This window comes from Ostrea edulis, chromosome 6 (assembly GCF_947568905.1).
Source record: "Ostrea edulis chromosome 6, xbOstEdul1.1, whole genome shotgun sequence".
In the NCBI taxonomy this organism is placed as follows: domain Eukaryota; kingdom Metazoa; phylum Mollusca; class Bivalvia; order Ostreida; family Ostreidae; genus Ostrea; species Ostrea edulis.
Window position 1 is genome coordinate 69,694,339 of NC_079169.1, and position 19,240 is coordinate 69,713,578.

Sequence of the window (19,240 nt, forward strand, 5' to 3'; positions counted from 1 at the left end):
AACAGCATTTGACCCAATGATAGGTTGTACTGGCAAACTAGATTGTTATAACGACCATAAAATTTGCGAAATGTTGACTTTAAACGAGACTGTTGAAACCCCTGCACCATTAACTTGTTTATCAGTAGCCTGTCTCGATTGAAAATTGTGGGGCCTCCGTGGCCGAGTGGTTAGAGCATTGCACTCAAAATCACACGACCTCTCACCTCTGTCGGCGCGGGTTCGAATCCCGCTCGCGCCGGTAAGTGAGAAAGTTTCCCAGTTTACTTTCAGAAGGTCGGTGGTCTCTTCCCAGGTACATGTACCTTGTATCTGGGTTCTCTCTTCCACCAATAAAAAAAAACTGGGCGCCACCATATAACTGAAAAATTGTTGAGTGTGGCGGAAAACATCAAAACAATCGATTTAAAATTGATCATACGTAAAACAAGCTCTTGTATATCGAATCAGTTGAGAGATATAAATGCCATATGCATTTAATTATAAAATATTGATACATGAATATGGGAAGTTGACGATGGAGTTGTTAGTTTGCCGTTCATATCTATTTTCAATAAAATACTCCCGTGGGGATCCGGGTTAGAATATGTCGTCAGTACCCTCTTGCTTGTCGTAAGAAGCGACTAAATGGGGCGGTCCTTCGGATGAGATCGCAAAAACTGAGGTCCCGTGTCGCAGCAGGTGTGGTACGATAAAGATCCCTCCCTGCTCAATGGCCATAAGCGCCGAGCATAGGCCTAAATTTTGCAGCCCTTCACCGGCAATGGTGACGTCTCCATATGATTGAAATATTCTCGAGAGGGACGTAAAACAATATTCAATTAAGCAATAAAATACCCAAGTATGAAGCAGAAGTGGGCGACTCTGTTGTCATTTGTCAGACATATTGAAAATTTACTAAACTCGAAATATACTTCATTACAAGTATGCGATGTAACTTTTGAACATCCGAGTTTATAGAGGTGTAAGCAATCGAGATCGCCCTTAAAAGTTGCTGATAGTGGAACAATTTGTGGTAACAATTTTGTACAGAGTGGGAAAAGTGTAAAACATTCTGTGATCTCGAAATCTGCAGAGCTGATAACAATTAAAAACTTACTGTACCACCCATTATCGTCATTTTAGGGTGATAGAGAATTATATACATTTTTAACCAGTTTAAATTCGCGCGATCAAAATGAGAGACAAAATGAGCATAAAGGAAAAGTCAAAGGCCTGAAACAGTGCAGTAGATAGATCTTGAATTAAAAAGGAGGTCGTATATGCTACCTGACACAGAGAGGTATAATAGGTATGTCAGAATATCTAAGGAACGTATTGTACACTTCCAAGAGAAATTACATCTGAAGGTTACAAAATTAATGCCATCCAATTTGCAAAAAATATATTTATTGGTGTAAAACCACAAAATAGATTTATCACAGACAATCAAAGCACACAATACTGATTACCAAACACACATTTCTATATTGCAATACATGTGGAAATAAAACCAAATTCAAAATGCCACTCTAATGATAAACCATTACCTTGTTGTATTGAATGTACAAAGGTGAATTCTTACCCCCCAAAAGTCACGATTTAAATTGTACGTTTTATATTTTTCAAGCTACGTAAGGGAAGTGATAATGTAAATGAAAGGTGGGATCAGGTGCCTAGGAGGAGTAAGCATCACCTGTTGACCGGTCACAACCGCCGTGAGCCCTACGTCTTGATTAGTCAAAACAACCTAACAATCGATATGAAACACGTCAGACAGCATTTGACCCAATGATAGATTGTTATAACGACCCAAAAAAATTACGAAATGCTGAGTTTGAACGAGACTGTTGAAACCCATGCAACATCATCTTGTTTGCTATTAGCCTGACTCGATTTAAAAAATGATCATACGCAGAACAAGAGCTTTCGTATCGAATCAGTTGAGAGATATAAACGCCATATATAGGTGATAATGGGATATTGCAACATAAATATGGGAAGTTCACGATGGAGAACCTTAAAATCATCCAGTTTTCCCACAACGTTGAGTTGTTAGTTTTCGTTATTATTTATTTTCAATAAGATATCTAAGTACGAAGGAGATGTGGACAACTCTGTGGTATATTTATCTCGAGTTCACAGGGATATATCGAATCGACACGAGAATGAAAATGATTGTTAATTGATAAAACGTCGATATACCTAAATGTCAAGTTGAAGGCCACAGCAAAAAATCTTTTCTTCTCGTGTAGAAGCTTTGGAATAATATGTGTTTCACAAGAATATAAAAACAGGCCAGCTAACAAAGGAGCATAATGATATGAAACTACTAAATGGATATGTATATTGTAAATCTACTTTTGAATTGCACATCTAACTCAAACATTACTACCTATGGTGTAAAAAAGATTTTGATAGTAAATATTCTAAGAAATGTGACTCCAGAATCGCATGTTTGGAAATTATTGAGACATTGTTGGTATCATTGTAAAAATAACAATTCATTTGCATTCTGTAAGTGATTAGGCATTGTGTGCATCTGATATCAAATTAGCAGGGTTTTCATGATGCTATGCATGCTGTGAACTGGGGTACTCCTGTAAGGTTATCAACTGGGGCACTCCGACGAGCTTATCATGATGCCATTTTGATGATACATTATATTTAATTCACTAAGTAACTCCATTTTGAGTATAACCCACCTAACATTTATCATGTTAGGATAAGTGGATCTCATATAAATGATCCACATTTAAGTTTGCCATTATATCGAGTGTTGTCACAAAGCTTAATCTTTCAACAGACGTACTCCTAATGCACGGCATATAAAGCATTGCTGGACACCTGAACACTCTTGGTCTACTCCAGCACATTCTTTATTTGAATGTATACATGTCTTTCTGAGACAGACGTTAATGAATTAAGTTATTTCGTTTTTGTGTTAAATTGCATAGCATGGATGGGATTTAGTTTTTTAAGAACTTTGAAAATAAATAGATACATTGTAATGTTCTTGTATTTTTAAGCAACTTATACTATTTTTTACCAGAATGGTGTAAATAACCCTATCGTCAGTGTGAACTGAAAAATGCGCCATCTTCTTAATTAATTACTATAAGCATAAGCAAGACAAAAGGCATATAATTTGTATACTTTAAAAACAAGATATGTGTCCTTTAAGTCTGCTTCAATTCATTTGTATTTTTATACTCAGTTTTATGCTCTGAATGCCCCTGCCTATTTGTCATTTTGTTTATATTCAGCTTTATGATCTGAATTCCCCTGCCTATATGCCATTTTAACAAATGTTCTGGAAGTGACATTGAATTTTATAACTTACCTAATTCTGATTTTTATATTTCTGTATTATTCTGCCAATTTTCAACGATGTAAAAAACAATGAAAAACATAAAATGTCTCAATTATTTCAAAGAAGCCTCATACATACAGTAATTAGAAAAATAATCTTTGATTGAAAATAGCAGTCTCTAAATCTCAAACTAGGATCCCATACACGTAAACATTTTGGTCATTTTCACTATTTTTGTATTTTTGATATTTTTGGTTTTTTCCCCTGACTATCTGGAGTTGCGTGTACATAGCACATGGTTAAACTTCAAGTTTTAAAGAAATAAACACGCTTCAGAAAATATATGAGGTTTTAGTTGAGACCCTGTTTTCCTCTGGCATACCAATTTTAACACAGCCACTACATGACCACGCACACTTTGGATTTCTTGTCTTTCTCCTCTTGTGTTTTTCTCTCAAATAAATCTTCCTGTCTCTGCAATCTGTCCTCCAGTCTTCTGATTTGTTTTTGATGTTTCTGAAAAAATTGTCATGAATTGAGATTTGCTAGTACAATAAAACATGGTTACAGCAAACACGCTTATAATGAATTCATGAAGTGATTTCATTCACTGTAGTATAAATTAATATTGGATGAATGAATTTTGTTTATAACAAATCAAAAGTAGGAAGAATTGTTTTAGCACACTAAAACTGCATAATTTCTCCCTAACCTTTCCCCACAGTTTTTATAACATCTTTAGGGATCATCTCTAAAGTGGAAAAATAAGAGTTATGGTACATAGCATTAGTCTATATGTATATGTGTGCTTCAACCAAGGAACAGTGTAGTGAACATATGATAATAAATCAAACTTATCAACATACCAAATAACAAAGGCCTATGTCAAAAGACAAAAAAGATTACGGTCCGGACAATGCTTGAACAGTCTATTATTTGACCTCTATATAAAAGGTCAAGGGTCATAAAAAATGACACGCGACACACTGTCTTATCATGATATAACAATATACCAAATATCAAAGGTCTGTGTCTAAAGACAAAAAAGTTGTGGACCGGACAAACTTTGTGTGAGAAACGGAAGAAGAATTCACACTAAAACAAAATGTCCCCCTTCTGGGAAGGGGAGACATAATTATTTCTCCCAAGCACTTCGTTATACACATATTTTACTGCATGTAGATCAAAACATTTTGTATAACACCTGTACTTCAACATGACTTCGTGAGTGTACATAATACTCTAAAGGACATAAATATATCGGATTCAGCAAAAGTTGTGACATACGAGGGCGAGTCAATAAGTAACCAGCCGAACTTATTTTCGGTTGGGATCCACCTCTTATTTTCAATGTAATTACTTCTAGTGTGATGCACTTAGACCAACGGTGTTCAAGTGCCATCAGCCCAGAAATGAAAAAATCAGGGTCCTTTCCATTAACCCACTCCTCAACTGCCGTCACGACGTCTTCGTCAGACCAGAAATGACGTTCACTGATATCTTTTTTCAAGTTTGGGAATAGGAAGAAGTTGCTAGGAGCTAGGTCAGGCGAATAGGCAGGATGTGGTATTAATTCATACCTGTTCCGCTCGACAGCATCCATTGCAACTTTGCAAGTGTGGACTCTCGCGCTGTCCTGTTGCAGCAAAACACCTTTAGAGAGTTTACCTCGGCGTTTTTCATGGATGGTGGTTCTCTGCTGGTCTAGCAAGTTTGCATAGTACACTCCAATTATTGTACTTCTCTTGGGTAAAACGTCCAACATAATAACTCCTTTTGCGTCCCAAAATTCTGGGCCATCACCTTGCCAGCAGATAGTTGCGTCTTGAACTTCTTTGACCTCGGGGACCCAGACCCTACCCACTGACGACTCTGAGCTTTATTCTCTTGCTCATAATAATGAACCCAAGTCTCATTTACAGTCACCAGACGCAAAAGAAAACCATCTTTTGACCTGAAACGCTTCAACAAGGTGCTGCATACTGATGTTCTGGTTGCCATGTGTTCATCGCTAAGGGATTTGGGGCCCCAATGGGCTGTTAGCTTGCGCATACCTAAATGATCATGTAAGATTGTTGAAACGCTACCATGTGAAATGCCTAATTTCTTCCACCTGAATTCGCCTATCAGAGTATATCAGACCCCGAACTTTCTTACACATTTCGTCGTCGGTAGCATCCAGTAAGCGTTCAGACCTGGCTTCATCTTCTAAAGACGTTCTATCCCGTTTGAATTCCCCTACCCAGAATTTAACCTGGGCATAAGATGGTGCAGAAGACCCATAAACATCGGCTAACTCGCTGTGTATTTCCTTGCCTGTTTTACCTTTTAAAAACAAGTACCGAATTATAGCACAATACTCAACTTTAGATGAAAAACATGCCTTTGCATCACTAGCCATGTTTAACATTCAATATCTTATTAAAGAATGACTCGATAAGCGTGCAATTTTGTATCCAGTTATAAAACATGTATTGAAACAAGTCATGAAAATCGTGACCGTCTCTGTCAATCGGAAATGGGATATGCTGGTTACTTATGGACTCGCCCTCGTACCTAGACATATGTCACAATGCCCACATGTACAGTTATTTACAGTAACAAAAATTAGACCATACCTTATATTATATTAAAGTACGTAATTTTTAGCTACTGTTAACTATTGATAGGTACAGGTATGCAATGTCCTGTCAAATTTACAAGAAATAAACAAAAGCAATGCTTTGATCTCGAAAGAAAGGCTTCTCATGAATTAACAACTCATTACATTAAACTTTCATTCTTGTTGCATCACCTACAACCCACTTTCCTCACTCTATCATTCCTGTATGGGTATTTTACTATCCACCAACCTAGTTCTTATTAGACTTGTGTATGGACGATGAAGTAAATATGATGGATAGTAGAGGTCCCATGTAGGAATGAGAGCATGGATGGAGTAGAAGGAGGTCCATATCTAAGGACTGAGAGAGCAAGGATTATGGTATATTTGGAGGCCCATATCTAAGGATCGAGAGAGCAAAGATTACGGTATAGTAGGAGGCCCATATCGATAGAGCAAGGATGATGGGTGGTAGGAAACCCATGTAGGAATAAAAAAGCAAGGATGGTGTTTGTTTGTTTTATGTCCCTTTGAGAATTCATCGTTCAAATTGAAACGTAACCAGCTGTGGGTGAAGTGCCACAAATTTAGACTTATACTTAGTACTCAGGGGCGTAGCAGTATGGGGTTTTCACCATGCCAACAACTGTCATCACAAGAGACCTTGGTTTTTAAGGTCTCATTCAAAACACTTACAACTTCTAAATGTTGAATATTTACTACCTATTCATGCATCTTGGATTTGATGTGGAAAAGGTTAAGTTTGCTGTGGACAAGGTACAAGCAGGGTCTCAACCCGCATCTCCCTGTCCTGAAGCAAACTATATAACCACTGAGTCATCACAATCTGTGGGCAAGGATGGTGGGTAATAGGATAGCCAAGTAGGATTGATTGTATATTGTTCATATCATCCCTCTCAATTTTTCACTGATACGGAGACGTCACCATTGCCAGTGAAGGGGCTTCAAAATTTAGACCTATGCTTGACGTTTACGGCCTTTGAGCAGGGAGGGATCTTTATCGTGCCACACCTGCTGTGACACGGGCCCTCATTCAAAGGACCACCCCATTTAGTCGCCTCTTACGACAAGGAAGTAGTACAGAGGACTTATTTTAACCTGGATGCCAAGTAAAAATAAAAGAGTAAGGATAGTGTGATGGAATGGACCCAGGGAAGGTAGATCTAAGACGTAAATAGTTGGGAGAATGGAATGAAAAAGCAAGGATGAAGGGAAGTGGAAGAGGACCTGAGACTGAAAGATCAAAGCAAGGATAGTAAGAGGGCCATTGAAAAGGGTTGGAGTATTTTACTTGACAATAGAATGGGTGGAAGATCTCAAGAAGAATGGTCAGAGCAAAGTGTAGATAAAAGGAAATTCAAGGAAGGAAAAGAGTAAGAATAGTGATGGTGATGGGGATTCAAAAGTCAGAAAAAACAAGCAGAAAAGGAAAATAAATAAATGTTTATTCGGTAGATAATACATACAAACCTACATACATAAATACCAAGGATAACCCATGAAAGCTCGAAAGTTTATTTCCAATGGGGTCCTTTGATGCATGGATGTTTGCGCTAAGGGGTCATTTATGGGAGAGGAAACCGGAGTACCCGGAGGAAACCCACGTGTCCGAGTGGGCGACCGCCATACCCTTTCACATACAATCTCTGCCGATCACGTGGATCAAACTCGGGTCGCAGAGGTGAGAAGCGAGAGCACTACCTCTGCGCTACCCAGACAAATGTGCAAAATTCCTCTGTTGAATGTTTGACTATACTTTTATTTTTTGTAGGGTTTCATTTTACTAGTATACTGTAATCATAATGCTCCTATGTTGCACTACTTACCAGATCTGACCACTCTAGTATTTCTTCGAATTTCAATGTCTGTACCCCTCCATCCCTCCTTAAAAACACGCCATGGGGAGAACCGTACAACCTATCTATATCACCAGTACCATAGACTATTATTTCCACTACTTTATAGTCCTCTGAAACGTTTAAATCATGTAAATATTCAATATCCACTACTTCATAGTCCTCTGAAACGTTTCAATCATGTAAATATTCAATATCCACTACTTTATAGTCCTCTGAAACGTTTAAATCATGTAAATATTCAATATCGATGAAAAATAAAAGTAGAAGTCATAAGTATTTGAAATGTAATCCAGAATGTGCATCTTGAATCATACCTTTAGGGACTCCTAATTTGTAATACACAGGTGTAAATTCAACATCATAATATTTAGGGAACACAGCAGGTTTAATGGTTTTTATTGCATCGTCAATATCCAGCCTCACTTCGTCCTCTCTGGTATGTGGACACAAAACACCTTCAACACAGCCTAATGAAACATAACAATACATATTTAGTGTATTGTATTGATATCATGATATGTACAAATTAACTTCGACAATACTTTTACTCTTTGATTTTAAAGTCCCATTCCTAATTATACATTACATATCATAGTGTATGTTTGTAGCTATATGCAAGGTGAAGATAACGAACTGTGATCAATCTCATAACTCTTATAAGCAATACAAAATAGATAGTTGGGCAAACACGGACCCCTGGACACACCAGATGTGGGATCAGGTGCCTAGGAGGAGTAAGCATCCCCTGTTGACCGGTCACACCCGCCGTGAGCCCTATATTGAAGTAATAATTTATCAAGCTGTGATGTTTACGTAGTTTAGATACTTACCATCGTCATTTACACCAAGATACAGAGTTCCTTCTTCTCCGCTGTTCAGGAAGGCACACACATACTTTGAAACATGTTTTTTCATAACATTTTTTACGTATTCCCCACCACCTTTCTTGAATTCCTTATTTCTCGTTTCATTGCCAAGTTGCTCTCCATCTAAGTATATGTCATGCACAGATCCCTCCGCTGTCTTTTTAGAACCTAAACCTGGTATCTTCCTCCCACTTTTGATTGACGGTAAGCTAGGCTGAATATCTTTTTGTTGTAGATTATTTTGAGGGAAATCATCAGAATAATATTCATCAAATTGTTCCGTGATATCTGGTGAATCATGGTCTCTAGGCTTCCTCCTCTTTTTCTTGGTTTTCTTGTTTTTGTGCTTCGTTACACGTTTGTAATCAGCTATCAATGGCCGAGATCCTTCACATATAGAAGTAAAGTTGAAGTGAGTGTGTCTTCGGGACTCCCAGGTTCCTAACTGATCGAGGACATATTCAGCCTGATGTTCCTCATGACAGTTGATAAAAGCATACCAGGAGCCTCTCCCTTGATTTGTGTGTATAAAGATGTCGTCCTGGGTAACTTTAATGCCTAGGTAGTTTCTGAACAAATTGAAGATGTGCTCTTTGAGATTCCTCAAGCCTGTATCACTCCGAAGATTTCCTAGGTAAACCACCCTGCTGTTCACCGCCTCCATGGTGTATTCTAGATCATTTCACAACCAGGTGTCTTGACATATCTATAAGAAATGCACATAATCAAATCAATAGGTCTCTTTTTATGTTGATGATCAAATGACCATCTCTAAGCAAATAAACTCTCAACATTATACTGATGGTAAAAGGCTAGGAAAAGTCCATAGAAAATGCCTAAATTGATATTGAATGTACTTATATTGTGATGACAAAATTTCCAACGATAAACCATACAAGGGAACCAGAAGTCCAGAACCAGTCCATAATTTAATAATCTATAGATTTCAAAGGAGGACAACTGATAGACTGGATAGTTAGACTTTGATGCATTGTGACGTTACAATAATCACGGTATACCTTGATGTAAAGTTTATGGAAAGTAGACGAGGATCTCCAAGCGATGTCATATATGACGTCCCGAGGCACATTTAGGCTCAATCACGTGATTTGTTCAACCAATAGTATTTCAATAATCGTTGTGTCATTCCCTTAAAGTATAATACTAATCATAGCCTAGCAGTTCAGGGGAAGATTTTCAAAGATTTTCTTTACTATATATCCCCAAGTGATACTGAATCGATCCCCTAGTGTGGCCCTACCCGACAATGATGTTTGCATATTTGAACCTGTTGCGCTTGAGGAAAAACATTTTGAGATTTGTTTCACAATATATTCCCAAATAAAACTTTGTTCCTCGACTGTTGTTCCGCCCTACCCCGGTTGGTCATTATTTTAATAAACTTGGATTTTCATTATATGTCAGAGAACGTACACATAAGTGAGTGTGTTGGCTCGTCCCTGCTCCAATCCCGAGAGGCTAAGTGTGCGGTCATCCCTGCTTTACTTCTGGCTGTAGTGCTGGTACATCTCTGCTTATTATTATGTCTGAACAAGTCTGTGGTGCGCCCTGCTTGTTCTTGGAACATTGCGTTAGTGTGTTGGTCAATGCCTTCTAGCGCAGTGGGAGTCAATTTCTCGGTATTTTATCTTCGCGCATTCACCTGAGTGCATTGTATAGACTCGCATCTCACTCGTAGACGGTATTGCACCTTAAATACCTATCACAGCAGATAATGGCTATCCATTTCTATCCCGGGTGCGAGCCCGAGGGAGTGCACAGGCTGTGACCCTCTTGCACAATACATGAAATTTAATGGCATCAGTGGGATAATCTGATTAGCACGCGATGGTGAATATAAAGACTACAACTGCCATGACAGGACATTGGTGTACTTTATGTGGGAAAAGATTTCTTTCTTAGGAAGAATGGAGTAATTGCTTGTGCTAAAGAGAAGAGAGACGAAAGGGTACAGGAGTGTATGGAGTGCGATTACGCAGCCAAAAGAGAAAGAAATTTAAAGAGGCATCTTGAGACGCACATATCCCCTAGTGAGAAGCATGCAGAAGCCAGACACGGACTAGAGGAAGATCTGGGAACAGAACCAGGGGGCTTGTATGAACTAATAGGCGTGTTTCCTGCTAAAGCTGAGAAAACATGCCCAGGGCCACCGATCCTAGAAAGAAGAAGTCTGATTAACGCCCTTCATTTCCACCCCTCCAGAAGATTCTCCAGGTTGTCAGTGGTTCAACAGAGGAAACTCCATATACGTGTGCATCAAAATCGGACATTTCCACTTCAACAGTGGTAGGCAAAGTCAAAGTTGGAATACAAACAAAAGTTCCCGAAGATTCGTTTTGCGAGTGTGGTACTCAGACATTGCCAAAGAAGGTTGTCCACCACACAGTCCGGTGTCAAAATATATGTTGAAGGGGCTCATGATTAGGGAGACCAAGGGGGGCAGTTTGGACAGTGATTAGTTGAAAGTCTATGTGTTGTTAGAGATGTATGCTTTTTAATTATATATTATTGTGTTATAGTTTATGTGGAAATGCATAAAGCTGGGATTGGCGTTGTGAAGCAGGCAGCTACTTTCATATTTTGTACAGGAATTATTTCCCTTTTTCATTCTTCTATATAATCAGTAACTCGATAATTAGTTGTGTAATTAGCGTATTGTACCGTGTAGCGGTCACCCAGTCAAGTGCTGATCACACTCTCCGTTGTTATAAAAATTATTTAGTTATGGTTTTATAATTCGTTTGTGATAGGTAATTATAAAGGTCTATAGGGTTAAGCTTCCACTGGGATTGAATGATTGTGATGCAAAACTGCAATGGATTGATACAAGTAAAGTACATGGAGTGTGACGGTCTATCCCTGCTCTGTTCACTGGAATTAATATGGCTGATGTGTAAGGATTGTGAGTGTAGTAATATGGCTGATGGGTAAGGATTGTGAGTGTAGTAATATGGCTGATGTGTAAGGATTGTGAGTGTAGTAATATGGCTGATGTGTAAGGATTGTGAGTGTAGTAATATGGCTGATGGGTAAGGATTGTGAGTGTAGTAATATGGCTGATGTGTAAGGATTGTGAGTGTAGTAATATGGCTGATGTGTAAGGATTGTGAGTGTAGTAATATGGCTGATGTGTAAGGATTGTGAGTGTAGTAATATGGCTGATGTGTAAGGATTGTGAGTGTAGTAATATGGCTGATATATATCGCAGCAGATCATGGCTATCCATTTTTATCACGGGTGTGAGCCCGTGGGAGTGCACAGCAAAAGTTACATGTATTATATATGCTTTAATTTAATGAGAGGGATGAACAAGGGGGAGGGGGGGGATATCATACCATTCCCCTACCTCTTCTCACCCCTTCCTCTCGGGCATCTTATTTCTCTTCCTCCTCATCACGTACCTTAGATTTACTTCCTCTTCCCTTTCCACTTTCAAGATCTCTCCCCCCCCCCCCCCCCCACCCCCCACCCTCTCTCTCTCTTTGATCTAGTTAGAATAATCTAACCAAGTTTACAGACCATCTATAGACATTCTACGATCGATCTACTTTTAACCCCATTTCACTCGAAAGCTATACAACACACACTTAAACAAAGGTTGTCTCATTTTGAGACAACAGCATGTTGGAACAAAAAATATAAGCTACTCACCAGACTAAATCTTCTATCATCGTAAACAAGGAAGTCCAATGTAAACACAACAGGTGCGCGGTGAATGAACGAAAACTGCAATCGTAACTATTCGGTCATTTCCGTGATCTGTATATCTTAAAACATCTTCATACTTAAAATATATCTAAAAATGTTTTCAATAAGAAAATGTGGATTTATTTGCAGTAGGCCTAGCTGAATAATCATTTATGCAGTTCTTAAGAAATTAGAATTAGTCTTAGTACGAGATACCTTTCATCTGTCAGAGCGGAAGTGGATTTTGTACTGACAGCTGTAAGTTGGTGACACGTAGAGTTTTGCGATTTTTGTGAAATATTTCCATAAATTAATGATTGACATTCATTGCTTGTATTTTGTTTAGTTCTATAGAAAGTAAGAAACCATTCCTTCGATGGAGTCGTTATATACAAACACAAACAAACTTATTCAGGAGGTACAAGGGGACCTGGGGAAGTTGGCAAAACATACCGATAAAGATGGGGTTCACCTGTTTGAGAATGAAATTCAAGCCAAAATTGACATCATTGTCAGCAACTGTGAACGACTTACCATTCTAGTCAACAAGGAGCCACCCACAAGAAGAGCCAATGCAAAACTGCGGGTCGACCAACTGAAATATGACTGTCAACATATTCAGGCTGGGCTAAGGCAACTACAGCAGAAAAGGTGCTAAATGACTTTGAATTGTATCACATTATGGTTGTTCGAAGCGAAAGATCATACCCTTTTAAATTTTTGAAAGTGAAGTCGGTGTGTAGGATAGGGCTGAAACAATTCACCGAAATATCGTTTAATTCATTGCCTCAATTTTCATGTTGATACGTTTATTACAAACGGGTTCAGTAAGATACATCAGGCTCGGCCTGCACTTATTATTTTTACCTGCATGATTGAGGGACAAAATAGCATTGAATAAAGTTCAGAATGTTGTTTGCCTTGAGATTGACGAAAATAATAATAAATTTTATCAGTTTAAACTTCAGAGCTAACAGGTATCTTGCCGTTTGGCAGTTTGAAAACATTTTGCTTTTAAAATTAAGATTTTGATTCTTGGTAATTAAATAAATTTTTATGCCCCCAAGATCGGGGGGGGGGGGGGGGGGGGGGGGGGGGGCATATTGTTTTTGTCCTGTCTGTCATTCTGTCTGAAACTTTAACTTTGCTAATAACTTTTGAACAGTAAGTGATAGAGCTTTGATATTGCACATGAGTATTCCTTGTGACAAGACCTTTCCGTGGGTACCAACATTTTTGACCCCGTGACCTTGACCTTGGAGTTTGACCTACTTTTTGAAAACTTTAACCTTGCTAATAACTTTTGAACAGTATGAGATAGAGCTTTGATATTTCACATGAGTATTCCTTGTGACAAGACCTTTCCATGGGTATTGAACCTTTCGACCTTGACATTTGACCTTTTAATTTTTTTTTTAACATTGGTCATAACTTCTAAATGGTAAATATTAGAGCTTTCATATTGTACATGAGCATTTCTTTTGACAAGATCTTTCTACTGGTACCAAGATATTTGCCCTTGTGACCATGGCCATCTTCGGAATTGGCCATTATCGGGGGCATTTGTGTTTCATAAACACATCTTGTTTCTTCAGTGTTATTAAAATTGTATCGTAGTTGGAAATATTGAATCGTGGCATAAGTATTGCAGTATGTATCGTATCATGAAGGGGGCCTCATCATTTTGGTCCTAGTGTAGGTCAAATTCATACCAGATGCCCAAGTCAGCATGGACTTATTCTAAATAACTTAAATCAGGGTTGGCTAAAAAGTGGTCAATATGAGTATTGACCGGGCTGGTGGTCAATACTAGTTAAAACCGGTCAATACTGGTTAATACTGATCAATTGAAAATTATTTGGTCATTATAGTCTGTGTTATTTATTTTCAATGTTTAAGTGACCATTATGGTAAATTCTGTAATTCATAACATGCACTATCCATCAGTTTATAATATACATATGTCATAATATTACATAAATAATGTACAAATGACTCTGTTGAATTGGGGAAGATGTTAAAGTTTCTGTTCAAATTCCTTAGTTTAACAAGATTGAACTACCTATAAGTATTGTTTCATCAATCTTCATTTTAACTGTTGAATAAACATTTGATGGGGTGGGTAGGTGATATTTTCATCATAATAACAGGCACACTGGTCATCTCTGGTCCTAGCCTATGCTTATTAACACCTGTCAACTCTGCTTCTTGTGCTCAGGTAATGTCCAGCTACCTTTTATTCTTAATCTGTCCAGGTACATGAATTAAGAGGTCTGTCTCCAATCGTCAAGCTATGCTATAGAACTGTGACCCTCTGGTAGGTACTGAAGATATTTCGGTCAGTTTCAGCAAACTAAATATATTAAACTTATGAAATTACATTTGATTATCTAATGAAAAATATTAATCAACAATTGATCCATATAATGAAAAGACTTAATTTATCTTTATCTTTGCAAGAAATGTACAAAAATAGGGAAATGGACAGTTTAAATCACAATTGACCAGTATCGACCCTTGGGGAGTATTGACCGGGACAGTTAAAACCACTGGTTAAAACTGGGGGTGGTTTTAACCGCCCAACCCTGACTTAAATGGCCCGATTTACTAAAATTCCTGAAGAAAAACTAGGGTTAGAACTATACTAGGGTTAGAACTATACTAGGGTTAGAACTATACTAGGGTTAGAACTATACTAGGGTTAGAACTATACTAGGGTTAGAACTATGTACTGGTGGTGTAGGATGAGTCCTGAACACATGATTTTTTTTTTAATGGTTAATTCTGGAAAATTTTGAAGAGTCCCAACAAATTTTGATGAGTTCAGAAGTAACATGTAAATGCACATATATACTAAGACATTACATGTTGTTTATCGCAGCAGTGATTAGACTACTGTAATATATTTTTCAATCAACTGAAAGAACGAAACTGTTCTCATGTCAACTTGAACACACCTGGTCCTATTTTAAACTTTTGTTTGTTTCCCCTTTGTGTGGCAAGTCAGTCTGGACATATATACATCTTGTCAGCTAGTCTAAACATTTTTGGAGTAAAATGATATCACAAACATATAAAGTAAAGGAATTTTTATTTATTCTTAATAGACATTTGACATCCTTACAGTATACAATCCCACACGATCACTAAGATCCAAATCTCTGCATCTTCTCCAGGTACAGGTACCTCGGACATGTACGAAAACATGGGGATTGACGTTTGAATAAGGCCGCATCGAGTCTCTGGAACTCTCTGCCTTTTAAACTCAGACAATACACTTCACTGTCTAGTTTTTAAGCGGACCTCGAAACACATCTTTTCAGATTAGCTTTTAATTTGTGATTTTTTTTTACATACTTAGTGCTCTTACATTACAGTTCTTACAATGTACAGTGCTGTTACATTTTATTTTTTTATTTTTTTGCAAAAAAAAATTAATAAATATTACACTTATGTCCTGTCTGGGTATTTAATTATTCCTAAAGGTTGTTTTAAATTGTTTTATATGTTATTAGGGTATTTATATCATTAGATTAGGCAATATATATTAATAATAATTATGCATCTTAATTTTGACGCTATGAATATTTTATTCACTTGTATGTGCACTTTAATTTTATATTATCTTTTCTCTCACATTTTTAAAGGGCTTTAGAGAACTAATGTTGATTGGGCGCTATATAAATCTTTTAATTACAATTACAATTTATTTTACTTAAGAGTATCTCTAGTTCACTCTCTTTCCACCTCAGATCTTTTTCACCCTTTTTTTCTGTCTCGACTCTCTTAGCATTAGGTTGGAATTTATTTCATCATTGTCTATAACTCTGCATCAAATTGCAGCCAAAATAATTCTGAATCAGACAAACTCTGTGGGTGGAGGATCTTCCTCATACTTTTGATGGACAGTTTATATTTCCTTTTTCTTGAAATAGGTACATGTTAGAGCAACAGGAACGAGATAGAGAAGAACTAATGTCAAGGACCTTTGAAGCCAATGACCAGGACACGTCTATCCAGATTGACCATGCAGTTCAACACCACGACAGACTAGCCTTCTCAAACAGAGAGGTGGACAACATGATTTCATCAGGTCATGGAGTCCTGGAAAACTTACGATCTCAACGCATAACACTAAAGGGAGCACAAAGGAAAATTTTAGATTTAGCGAACACGCTTGGATTGTCAAATACAGTAATGAGACTTATTGAAAGGAGAACAGTCCAGGATAAATTCATATTGTATGGTGGAATGATTCTAACCTTAATAATCATGTTTTTGATATGGAAATACTTTTCTTGATTAAATTTGTTATTTTTGGTTGTCTTTTAAATTTATTTACAAAGCATTAATTTTGTTTAGTACTGTACAGAAGCAGATTCTGGACTACATGTACTATAATTTTGGTCAAACATTTTTTTTTATTTTCACAATGTTAGAAAATAGTGATGTGGTTATATATTACCACCCCTTCCCCACTCCCAAAGCAGAAAACAGAGTTCTTCAATGGATGAAAGAATATTAGATGTAAATGAGTAACTAGTAATTTATAGTCAAACAAATTTAAATGCACAGGGGCCGTTCAAAAACAAATCACAAGCAATTTGAAATTTTAATACAATGTCAAAGGCCATTCAGTAAGTTCAAATGTTACTTTCTTTCAAAGAAATGTAATGGGGATTCTAGCATAGATTTTGATGGCAAAAATGTAACTTCAGTTGTACCTTGCTCCATTTTCTTATACTTCTATCTGTAATGATCAAAATGAATAGTGTATCAAAACAGATGAAATTTTGCATATATTGAAATGTCCTTGCTGGTTAAAGAGCTAGTTAAAGAAGTGCTTAAAATATTGCTTGTCTAGAAATTTTTTGGACAACCAGGGTATTACAATTTTAGCTGGAAACTGGAGATTATTCGACCTTTAACCTTTAATGTGTGTGTCTCTGGAGATTGTTTCTGAGTAAAAATACAAAGATCGAGTTCAGTGCATATAGGTATGATTGTAATCCAGTGCAGAAATGCATTGCTGTATTGTACAAGATTTCCCTAAACTCCACTGTTTATTGAATAATATAGCATAATGCCATAAATGAGTCAACTTATATTTTTTCACTACATAATTCTTCAAAAACAACCATGTTTGTAAATTATCTTAATCATAATCAAATTATTCAAGATCAAATCATAACTTTTATGCCATTAACAACAATTCCTGCATGGTCTTGGCATATTATTTCTTTTCTGTACACTCTTACATAAAATATGACTGCAAGAACACTGCAGACTTCCATTCTACTCTTACAAAGGATTGTACCTGGTAGATTTTAGAATGGAGAGCTAAAAATTATGTTTGCTTTTCAATTGTCATATCTTTGCAATTGTTGGTCAAAACTTTTACTATCCTTAAAAGAATTTATGTCCAGATGTTTTTTAATACATGTAAATGCTTTGAATTTCATAATGATTAGAGCGAAAATTACTTAAAATGATTTTTAAAAGAAAAAGTATTTTTTCAATGAAATATATATATACTTTAACATAAAACATGAAGGTTGCTGTAAATGTTTAGTATATCTGGAATCGAGGTGTATTCTTTCCAATTTTTTTTGTTGAAAATTTATTGTAGCATTTGTGAAAATAAATAAAATTTTAAAATGTGTGCGATAGCTGAAACTTATTTTGAAGTGTTTGCAGAAATAGCAATCAGACTATCAGGATGCTATACAGGGTCAGACTAGAGTATTTAATTGTCACCAGACAAGCTAGCTCTTATTTTACAAAAATAGTAGTTTAAAATATTTTTATGGACATTCTTTGCCTGCTTGGTAAACTTACTTTCAAGAATATTTACATTTCCAATGTTTTTGCCTTTGATATCTTTACAATTCAATTGTAATGATGGCCATTTCCTCATGAATGTGCTGTAGCTGTGAACAATATATAAAAGATATTTATAAATCCTGATGAATATAGTAAGTTTATTTTAACAATTCGGAATTCAGTCAGAAATTGGAAGTAGAATATGAATATCAAAAATAAATTTTATATTTAAAATGCATGTGGGTATGAGCGGCAATGCTTCATGCCAGCATGCTTTTCATGAAGCGCTATAATGTACTCATGAAGTATGCCATTGTTAAACATTACTGTTCATTATGTTCATACCCTCATGTAGTTTCAAAAATGAAATTTATTTCTTAAAAGACTACTCAATCACAAGGCATAGCTGTATTCAGGTAACATTTGACCACAGAACACTCAACAAATTTCTTGGGAAGTTAATTTATTAGATTTTTCCCAGTTATGAGAACATTTCTCATCTATTTTCTTGACATTTTTAAAATGAATAATTGAGACCTTTAACATGTTCAAGATGTTCCAAATGACAGAGACAATCACTGTAGCTCAGTGGTAGAGCATTAGCTTTGTAACCATGAGGTTGTGAGTTCAAGCCCTGCTCGTGCACATCAAACAATTTAAACATAGGTAGGGATTGCTCCTTCACCAAATGCTTGGCATTTAAGGCGGTATGCTACACCAGAGAAATTTGATATGGATGAAAAGTGGAGGATATGTACAACATTATTTTGAAATTGAAAACTTTCAAATTTACTTTATATTGTCAAAAAATACAGTTTTAGTTGAAAGCAATCTGAGAAAAATTTAAAAACCCTGCTGAACTCAAACTCACCATCTACAGTTCGGCAGTCAACGTGCTAACCAACTGAGCTACTCAGTTGGGCGAGAATTTTTTAAATGAATAGACAAATATTGCTGATATTTTTATATTCATCCATGTTTTAAAAGGAAGTCAGCCATTATGACGATGTAGAGTACCTCCTTAAAAGTGAGAATCACAGGCCTTTCAGATATGATGTCGTTAAAAACA

The 19,240-nt window shown here is 36.7% G+C and overlaps 2 protein-coding genes across 2 annotated transcripts; one reads left to right on the top strand and one right to left on the bottom strand.

Moving 5' to 3' along the window:
- Positions 1–1,369: 1,369 nt before the first annotated feature.
- Positions 1,370–12,387, bottom strand: LOC125647868 (schlafen-like protein 1). Its single transcript, XM_048874690.2, has 5 exons — positions 12,313–12,387; positions 8,605–9,346; positions 8,089–8,241; positions 7,742–7,884; positions 1,370–3,808 (listed from the first exon to the last, which is right to left on the bottom strand). Exons 2-5 carry the CDS (start codon positions 9,302–9,304, stop codon positions 3,692–3,694), a joined length of 1,113 nt encoding a protein of 370 aa, XP_048730647.2. The 5' UTR covers positions 9,305–9,346; positions 12,313–12,387; the 3' UTR covers positions 1,370–3,691.
- A 92-nt stretch (positions 12,388–12,479) lies between these two features.
- LOC125647731 (Golgi SNAP receptor complex member 2-like) lies at positions 12,480–16,668 on the top strand. Its single transcript, XM_048874529.2, has 3 exons — positions 12,480–12,606; positions 12,695–12,999; positions 16,284–16,668. The coding sequence occupies exons 2-3, from the start codon at positions 12,725–12,727 to the stop codon at positions 16,648–16,650; spliced, it is 642 nt and encodes a 213-aa protein (XP_048730486.1). The 5' UTR covers positions 12,480–12,606; positions 12,695–12,724; the 3' UTR covers positions 16,651–16,668.
- The last annotated feature ends 2,572 nt before the right edge of the window (positions 16,669–19,240 follow it).